Raw genomic sequence first — 9538 nt, 5'->3', positions numbered from 1 at the left:
GGCATTCATGTCCCCAATGCTGCAACTCCTGCTTATCCTCTGGCTGGCAATATACGTGTGCCTCACCGTGCCAACACCGAAGCCACTGACAATACAATAGCTCAAAGGCCTTAGAAGCATTCTCGTGTTCTCAATGATCGAGAGCTTCTTGTGGCCTTACATCAGAAGCGGGACAAGCATCATGGCTGGCTCAAGCGTCAAATGCAAAGTATCTTGGTGGATGTCAATCACATCAGAAACTTGGCCACCAAGAACTCGTTCGTTGCCCATGAAGCCTGTCGGTGGTCCTCGAAGAGTCTCACACTACTATGCCCTGAAAAAGATCTCCGCGAAGATGGCTTTGCTGCGGGCTTCAAATTTGATTCCAGACCTCCACGCAATGCAAGCTGGCGCCGCACTCCATCAATAGAAGATTCTGAGTACTCGTCTTCGGCTGCAATTGTTGTTGCGAGAGTCATCGATGAAGAAGACGACGCCACTTCACCAACCATGGCTTCACTGCATCTCGACGCTGCACCAAGACCTTCTGCACCACCGAACTCCAACGTCAACCCTGCACCTACATCTACTCCTGATGGGAACGAGTAGACATTCTATGTCTTCAAACCTTTTTGGTCATTACTGACAAAAGGGGGAGAAGCATATGAGTTTATAGTCTTCAAGCGGGTCCTAATGGGTGGTTGCACTAATTTTGCCAAGTGTTTACAACTCTCATTTTTTTGATACATTTGGTTCTTTGGGTTGTAACACTTAAACTCGATGGTCGTCTGCTACTTTTTCTGCTACTCTGTGATGCAATGATAAATTTTGCATGAAGTCATTCCGCAGACGTCCATTTTTCATTATGCATGTCATTATCTTTGTTATATCTTTATATGCATGATGAATTGTCTCCATAAGTTGAAGAGGATCTCCACAAAGTAAAACAAGCCATGTGCATTTGCATTCAAAAGCAAACTACTTATATGCACATCTTCAGGGGGAGCCTTTCGCTACTTATGAAGACAATGTCGTAATTCTCAACCTTCACATACTTTTATCCCCGTTGAAAACTTCAACCAGTTTGTCATCAATCACCAAAAGGGGAAGATTATAAGTGCATCTAGTGCCACCCCTAGTTGGTTTTGGAGTATTGACGACAAACTTGGTTGAGGGACTAATGTGTTTGTGAGAATTGCAGGATAACACAGGTAGTAGTCTCATACTGATTCGGTTTACCTACCAGAGATGACCCCTAAAAATGTGTGAAGACATTGAAGCTAATGATGGTCTGTGAAGATATTCACATTAAAGACTGTGACATGAGAAGACATCGCATGAAGACTATGGAGTGCGAAGACATAGTTGTTTCGTAGTTTCCTTTTCTTCTTTGTTGAGTCATAGGAACCACTATACTGTTAAGTGGGGTCCAAGTGAACAAAGTCAGAGTGACAGATGTGATGCTCAACCAAATCCTATGGCTTTGAGCGAAGACAATGAGAGAAAATCTTATCCAGAGCTGGATAAGTCATCTTAACTTGTAGCCCAAGTCAAGCTGCCGCGTGTGTTTGAAATCTGACCGTTGGACACGTGTCAGTTCTTAGTGACCCAGGGTCATTTTGGACAAATCAGGTCGGGTTGCCTCCTGGCTATAAATAGCCCACCCCCTACATCATAAATTGGTGGCTGCTTAGAGTTAGTGCATGACTTTTGTCGTTTGAGAGCAACCCCCACCTCCGAAGCTTTTGAAAGAGAGAGATCCTTGCGAGGACAAAGCCCAAAACACCTAGAGCCAACGAGTGTTAGGCATCACTGAAGTCTTTCTGTCTGCGTGACCTGAAGACTTGTTACACTTGAGGACCGTGAATCTTCCGGTCGGTTAGGCGTCGCATTTTGAGCGTCCAAGAATCATTGTGGATCGCCGGTGAACGAAGTCTGTGAAGGTTTGGAAGTCTACCTTGAAGACTTACCAGAGTGATTGGGCGAGGACTGTGTGTCCTTAACTCAAGGGGAATAAGGTGAAGACACGGTCTTCTGAGTTGAATCTCAGCCTTCCTAATCAGACGTACAGTTGTCACAGCAACTGGAACTGGTCTACCAAAGCCTTGTCTTCATCAATCTACTGGTTCTATCCTTCACTTCCCTTTACTTTACAGTTTGTCTTCGTGAAGTCATTGCATGTCTGTATGATCTGATTGACTTCACTAAGTGAAGATTTTTTACAGTTTGGCTTCATACTATCTTCCATCCTGGTCCATATTATCTAGCTGTTGATAGTCTTCGTGTTTTCACTTCATTGCTTACTTGGCTATGGCTTGTCTAGTGTAGTCTACCTTCCGCTGCATATCAATAGGTTCATTTCTATCATTTGTCTCCAAAGCCCCCGTGTTTTGGAGACTTTCACAAAAATCGCCTATTCACCCCCTCTAGTCGACAACTAGCACTTTCAACCGCATTAGAGCTTTTCTTTAGACCTACAAGGAGATTGAAAATGCACACACTCACTTTCAGCTTCAGGAGGATCTCATTGAGCACATTGACAAAGGGCTGGACAGTAACAAACTCATTTTTCTATTCATTTGTATTTGTATTCGGGACAAGTTTTGTATTGCATTATTTAATTTGCTTCGGAGATTTGAATAATTATTTGTGATGTGGATGATTATTGTATTGTGTTGGTATTGAATAATTATTTAGTTTGCTTCCGTGATTTGAAAAATTATTTTATAGTGTGGATGTTTGTTTTATTTTTGTGTTGTGATATTGATATATCGGACCAGCGAGATGCGGGATGCAGCGGTGTAAGAGCAGACCCTGTAAAGCCGACCCATAAAATGGTATATTCCGCAAATATCTTTTATACAAGTCCGTTTAGGGATCTGTCTCTGCGGCCGTCCGCGCCGGCCCGCAAAGCCGTTTTTTCGCGAACTGTAAACACATTTTGCGAGCCGGCAGGATGCGGTGTGTGCTAGAGATGCTCTAAACATCAAGAGGGTTTCCACATGTCCACGTGGCAGACCAGGTCCAGCGTCCGTATCCCTCGCCTCTTCCGCATCAGAACCGTAGCTGCATCGACCATCACGAATCTCAAAGCATCGAGCCCACAAGAAAACCCTAAGCCACCAAAGCGGGCACATATAAATAGCTCCGCCTCCTCGGCCTCATCCCTCACCTCTATTGCCGCCGCCGCCGCTCCCAGCTCGCGCTCCCTCGCCCAGCCGCCGCCGCCGCCTCCTCGTCGGAGTTCTTCCCACCCCTTTCGCCAACATGGGGTAAGCTCGCCGTCACATACTTCCGGTTGATTTTCCATGGTTGCTTCTTGGCTAGGATTAGCGATCTGGAATGGATAGTCGTCTGCCTTCTGTACCGCGTGATTTAGGGGCATGGCGTGAGCTTTTGGTTAGATTAGACCGGCCAGATTGTCACTGCGCGTCGAGCTTATGGACGGTCAAGTGCTGATCAGATTATACAACGTCAGCACTAAACATATTCATAAGCGATATTAATTCGTTGCTGCCGTGTAGTCATATTTTCTTGGCCCAGAACTTGGATCTGGGAGGTTATGCTGGTAGCATACACTTCGATAAGAAATCATCCTGATTTGGTAGTAAATCTGTTTCTTTTAACCATGTTTTTTGAGTAATTACTTCCAACATGTACTAGGAGATTTTGTTCTACTACTCCTAAATGATATGAAAGTCTGCATAACTAAGCATTTTAGACTGTTTCTCTTTGAATCGTTAGCGACCGTACACTTGCGCTGTAGGGTGGTCCTTATTTTCTAGATATAGCCTTCTGATTTTAAATGAATCCAATGTCCGACTGTTGTGATGCAGACCAGGAGTCTGTTGCTTTTGCTGTGTTAACCGTGAATTATTTGCATTGCAGTAAGACACGTGGTATGGGAGCTGGGCGCAAGCTCAAGACCCACCGCAGGAACCAGAGGTGGGCTGACAAGGCATACAAGAAGAGCCACTTGGGTAACGAGTGGAAGAAACCCTTCGCCGGGTCATCTCATGCCAAGGGCATTGTTTTGGAGAAGATGTATGTTGAAATGGGCAATATGTTTTTCTTCTCACCCTTGTTTTTATGGGGTGAAGCTAATATATGATGGCTATTGCTATTGCAGTGGTATTGAGGCCAAGCAGCCTAACTCTGCCATCCGTAAGTGTGCTCGTGTGCAGCTTGTGAAGAACGGAAAGAAGATCGCTGCCTTCGTTCCCAATGATGGTTGCCTGAACTTCATCGAGGAGAATGTATGTTCTCCATCTTGGTACTTTTCACATGTATGTTCTTCTTCCTGCTGTAGGTATTAAGTTTGTCTTTCACCTGTTGTCCAGGACGAGGTGCTGATTGCTGGATTCGGTCGTAAGGGACATGCTGTGGGAGATATTCCCGGTGTTCGGTTCAAGGTCGTCAAGGTGTCTGGTGTGTCTCTGCTTGCCCTCTTCAAGGAAAAGAAGGAGAAGCCCAGGTCTTAGATTGCCGTTGCATGGAATAGACAGTATGTCGGGCCTTTAGATGTTGAAGGAGGATGGTTCCTTTGTGTTTACAGCACTTTTAAGTTGATAACTTATGATCGTGTTGGTGAAAACTTTGCCTTGTCACATTTTGCTCCTGTTAAGGGAAAGTGCTACTGTTATGAGTTTTGTTCCCCAGTTTGAGATGAATATGGTTCCCTTATCCTAAAATTGCCGTGGGAGTTGGTGATGTATGTAGAATATGGTGGTGTTTCAGCTTTAGGAAGCAGGTTCGCAGCTGAATCTGAAGCAAACAGTTATTTTGAATCAGCTCTGAATAATCAGCCAAAATCTGATTTGGGTTTGCCATGTCAGCACGGTGAATCCGCAGCTGATTCTGTCGAAGCTGAAGCCCAAACAAACAATCCCATGCACCAAATCTAATCTGGGGAAAGTGGCTGTGTATTTCGCTGTGTTTGATCTGTGCTCTCGTGTAGGTGGCTTGTGTCCCTGATGAAAATTTATATTCTGCTCGTTGCGGCATTTGCTACTGGAGCCAGTTTCTCCAAAACAAAAAGATTGAAAGCAGCCTAACGAAGATAGAATGCAGGTGCGTGCTCCTTTGTTCTGAGGGCATGGCCAACGTGCTGCCCCGCAGGTCCAGCTCGGCTCGGAGCCTGGAACTCAGGTTCGGGTGATGCTCTGCACAGGAACCGGTCTCCTGCAGAGGAGGTAGGTGCTCCATGAGAAAAGCTAGAGAAAGAGGAAAAAGGGGGAGAGAGAAGGTGAAGAACCAAGGAGGAAGAAATAGATGGGCGAGAAAAGAATTGAGATGGGTCCACTATGATGACATCTGCATATGGCTGCCTCGGTTGGGTGAAGATAAGTGTAAATGGTCGTTTTAATACTTTATGTCTAAACAAATGGATGGAGCAGCATGAAGGTGATGCTTCCATTGCTCATGCCCTGAAGCTGCCATCGCTGACCCGATTGTTTGAACTTACATGCATGCTTGGATGAAAAACTTTGGAATGACGCCGTTCCAGTTAACATTTCCCTTTATGCACTCTAATGCCCAGCGAACCTTCCCAAAGAAGGGATGACATTTAAGAACGTTTTCACTAGTAGTTTCCCTTATTAAGGATGACATTTTCTTTAGAAGAGGATGACGGTTTATGGTATACTCCCTTCGTTCCTAAATATTTGTCTTTCTAGACATTTCAAATGACTACTACATACGGATGTATGTAGACATATTTTAGAGTGTAGGTTCACTCATTTTGCTCCGTATGTAGTCACTTGTTGAAATGCCTAGAAAGACAAGTATTTAAGAACGGAGGGAGTAGAAGACAATTTTTTTCCAGAAAACTATCACCGCCTGATTTACGATTTCCCAGTTAACATTTCCCTTAAAGTATGGATTTGGTGATGGCAATTGTGAGCAGCAATTTAGGCAGACTCTGTAGATTTGATGATGGCGATTCCAAACATCCAGTTCAAGCATTGCCAAAGCAGTGAATGAAATAATTGGTTTTGCTATGATTGTAAATCCCCTTGTAATTAAAAAACACTTGTGGATGATGTATGCATCATTTGATGATTAACAGTGAAAACGAAGATAGATCCTACAAAAATTTTAGAAATATTATGTTTTTTGCGAATGATTTTTTTTAGATTAGATTTTTTGAGGGGTGATTGTTTTCTAGATTAGAGGGAAATTTATGATGTAGCCCAAGCAGCCTTTCCTGTTTCGAGAACAGAGCCCAAAAGAGGCCCTCCGAATGTTTCATCCCTCAACGAAAGAAGCCCATATAACATGTTGGTAGAAGAAGCCCACCATAGCACTTTTCAATCCCCGGGGGGTCCACCGGCAGGGCGAGGCCCCACCCGCAGCCTCCTCTCTTCTCTCTCTTCCCGACCGACGAACGGCCCGGATCCGTCGTCTTCCCCATCGCACCGGCCCGGGCCGTCTCCCCTTCTCCAGCGTCGGATCTCCCATTCCCCACCCCTCCTCGCAGCGCCAACCACCGTCCTCCTCCTCCCCCCTTCCTTCTCTCCCCTCCGCTCCTCCCCGCGCGCGCGCGCGCGTTTTTATAAGGTGCGTTCGATTTCGATCCCTCCCCTCCCGATCGCGCGCCCTGACGAATCCATGGCCTGACCCGATTTGCTCGCGATGGATCTAGGGTTTCGGGGCGCCGGATGGCGGACGACGACAGCGGGAGCCCCCGGGGCGGCGGCGGGGTCAGGGAGCAGGACCGCTTCCTCCCCATCGCCAACATCAGCCGCATCATGAAGAAGGCCGTGCCGGCCAACGGCAAGATCGCCAAGGACGCCAAGGAGACCCTCCAGGAGTGCGTCTCCGAGTTCATCTCCTTCGTCACCAGCGAGTGAGTTGCCCGCCGCTAGCTGCTCGCTGCCACCGTCATCATGCCACCTGGCTTTCGAACCTCGACCTTGAACGAACTCGGCCGGGTTGGTTTTGTCTTGGGCCGGAGTTGTGACTTTTCGCTGTGGTTTGGTTTGGTTTGGCAGGGCCAGCGACAAGTGCCAGAAGGAGAAGCGCAAGACCATCAACGGGGACGATCTGCTCTGGGCCATGGCCACGCTCGGATTCGAGGAGTACGTAGACCCCCTCAAGATCTACCTGCAAAAGTACAGAGATGTAATCATGGCTCTTGCTCGCTGCTGTTAGTACAAATGACAATAATTTTCTTGTTTTGTATCTCCATCTCACCTCGCTTCTTCTCTGTCTTCCTTGCAATTTTCTGGACGGGCGCGGTGATTGCAGATGGAGGTATGTGATCTTGTAATCAATTCTTTTGTAATACCATCGGCATGCTATTGATTCACTGAAATTTTTCATACAATGCAAAACAAAATGTAGTTTCCTCTTAGTCCTAGTTTAAACATAGCCACAAAAGTACCCCTGGCTGCTTAGGCCGCATAATTTGAGCTATGGCCCTTTAATCAGGTATATAGTTGTCACTTGATATGAAATACACATGACCTATGTACTTTGAAGCATGCAAGTTCCTCGCGTGACCACCTGAATAAAACCCACATTCTTTCCAGTTTCATATACCATGAAAGAAACATAGTTGCATTCATGAAGGCCATTCCAGCTTTCAAGCAATAAGTTCTAACATCTAAGCAAGGTTGCATGAATCCTCTCTAATACTTAAGTTGGTACATACGTCCCACTCATTTTGTTGGACTGCATTATGGCCTTGCAAGCTTCTGTTTCTATCTTGTGTGTTTTATGTGAACAGTATGTACTGAATATTAACCGACTCTCTTGTCTATTACTTTCCTGTAGGGTGATAGTAAATTGACCTCAAAATCTGGTGAAGGATCCGTGAAGAAAGATATAATTGGTGCTCATAGTGGTGCGACTAGCTCAAACGCCCAAGCGGTTAGTATTTGCAACTTGGGTTCCTTTGCTCCTAATGTTGCTTGAAACTGACTTGCTCATATTCTTTTAGATGGTTCAGCATGGAGGTTACGCCCAAGGGATGGGTTATATGCAACCCCAGGTAACCTATCATGCCATCACCTGCCATTACAACTCTATACTTTGATTTTGAAGCTAAACATGATACAGTTCTGTATTGCAATCTTCAATCATCATATTCTTTTCCTGACGCTCTTCCCCTTTACATCATCAGTACCATAATGGGGACACCTGAAACTGAAGATCAGGCAATTTTCGGCAATGGGTATTGCTCCATGAGGTAATTTTGTTGTACTGACAAGCATCCTATATGTGAGGCAAATTCAGAGACAGCCCTAAAAATTAGTACCCCTTCTCTTCTTCTTTTCAGTGGTTTGTAGTCTTTTTCATGAATCTTCTGCCCTTTTAACAAGTGAATTAAAAATACGTACCTGTGCTGAATCATAGCAGATTCTCTTGATGCTGTATGCATGTTTCATGCTTCCTGTTTCTTTAGTAAATTTCACAAAACTGTCAGTATTTTGAACAAATTCATCACATATTTAAGATAGTCATTCTTTGACATAAAAACAGTTGAATACACTGTTGTATCTCGAATCTCTTGAATTAAGGGCTGACTCTTATGGTACGTGCAATCACTAGAATCTCTAGAATGTGTTTCTTTGATGGATCGAATTGTATGAGAATCCCTAGCTACTATACTTGAGAAACATGGCCCGCCTGTCTTGCACCTAGCTATTTGAGACTTCACCAAGGCTGTGGGTTTCAGTATGGTTACGTGAAATTGTTCAACCTACATTGGAGTTTTTACAATAGTGGGCTTCTTAAATCTGCAACTCTGAAATACTCCCTCCGTTTCTTTTTAGTCTGCATATAAGGTTTGGTCAAAGTCAAGCTTTGTAAAGTTTGACTAACTTTATATTAAAAAATATGAACATTGACAATATGAAATCAATATTATCAGATGCACCACAAAATGTATTTTCATACTATATAGTTTTAATATTGTAGATGTTCATATTTTTTTATATAAATTTAGTCAAACTTTGTGTAGTTTGACTTTGACCAAATCTTATATGCGGAGTAAAAAGAAACGGAGGGAGTACTCTATAATAGTTTGCACAAAACGCAACTCTACTCTCTTTCATCTGACACAACACTTGTTTTGCTTGCTGCAGTGGTTATCTATCTGTTAAGGAAGCCGCCCCAACATTAGGTTCATGATGATCATTGGCTGGAAACAGTTGGTTGTGATGGCTGCCTCCAAGATGTAAATTGCTTCCGAGAGAATAGATTCACCTATTATGGTTTAGTGCTTGTTTTTATCTGTACATTCAGAATAATTCAGCCGTTGGTAGTTTGGCAATCTTTTGTTTTCAGATATTTGTATTAGGAAGCATAAATATATTGCAACTGGGTGTTAACTTATAGTGGTGCGTTGTTTCCTGTGCCCTCTCCGGGGTGCAAGGCTCGCCAGACAGACATCCACCTGTGCTTAAGACTTGTGATGCAACGTGCAAGCCAACTGAGTTGTAAAATTGCATTTGACATGTGTGAAAGGGGAGCTGATTGCGTCCAATCAACTTTGTTTAGCTGATTGCTGTCGTTCCTTGGCTGATATGGATAGTTTTTACCTTTCTGCAAAATA

The 9538-nt window shown here is 44.4% G+C and overlaps 2 protein-coding genes across 2 annotated transcripts; both read left to right on the top strand.

The window, feature by feature from the left end:
- The first annotated feature begins 3062 nt into the window (after positions 1–3062).
- On the top strand, positions 3063–4628 carry LOC123062506 (40S ribosomal protein S23). Its single transcript, XM_044486050.1, has 4 exons — positions 3063–3251; positions 3868–4023; positions 4109–4235; positions 4320–4628. The coding sequence occupies exons 1-4, from the start codon at positions 3247–3249 to the stop codon at positions 4458–4460; spliced, it is 429 nt and encodes a 142-aa protein (XP_044341985.1). The 5' UTR covers positions 3063–3246; the 3' UTR covers positions 4461–4628.
- A 1683-nt stretch (positions 4629–6311) lies between these two features.
- On the top strand, positions 6312–9469 carry LOC123062505 (nuclear transcription factor Y subunit B-2). Its single transcript, XM_044486049.1, has 8 exons — positions 6312–6537; positions 6623–6826; positions 6972–7101; positions 7228–7233; positions 7756–7851; positions 7922–7972; positions 8105–8170; positions 9069–9469. Exons 2-7 carry the CDS (start codon positions 6639–6641, stop codon positions 8123–8125), a joined length of 492 nt encoding a protein of 163 aa, XP_044341984.1. The 5' UTR covers positions 6312–6537; positions 6623–6638; the 3' UTR covers positions 8126–8170; positions 9069–9469.
- The last annotated feature ends 69 nt before the right edge of the window (positions 9470–9538 follow it).

Source organism: Triticum aestivum, chromosome 3A (genome assembly GCF_018294505.1).
Source record: "Triticum aestivum cultivar Chinese Spring chromosome 3A, IWGSC CS RefSeq v2.1, whole genome shotgun sequence".
Lineage (NCBI taxonomy): Eukaryota > Viridiplantae > Streptophyta > Magnoliopsida > Poales > Poaceae > Triticum > Triticum aestivum.
Note: the sequence above shows the minus strand (reverse complement) of the source record. Positions and strands in the feature narration are given on the sequence as shown.

Excerpts from the sequence above, each read along its gene's own strand:
- LOC123062505 (XM_044486049.1), top strand. The coding sequence starts at position 6,639 with ATGGCGGACGACGACAGCGGGAGCCCCCGGGGCGGCGGCGGGGTCAGG. Across the intron at positions 6,827-6,971 it reads ATCTCCTTCGTCACCAGCGA|GGCCAGCGACAAGTGCCAGA; the intron begins GTGAGTTGCCCG and ends TTGGTTTGGCAG. Across the intron at positions 7,852-7,921 it reads CTAGCTCAAACGCCCAAGCG|ATGGTTCAGCATGGAGGTTA; the intron begins GTTAGTATTTGC and ends ATATTCTTTTAG.
- LOC123062506 (XM_044486050.1), top strand. Across the intron at positions 4,024-4,108 it reads GGCATTGTTTTGGAGAAGAT|TGGTATTGAGGCCAAGCAGC; the intron begins GTATGTTGAAAT and ends TTGCTATTGCAG. Across the intron at positions 4,236-4,319 it reads TGAACTTCATCGAGGAGAAT|GACGAGGTGCTGATTGCTGG; the intron begins GTATGTTCTCCA and ends CCTGTTGTCCAG.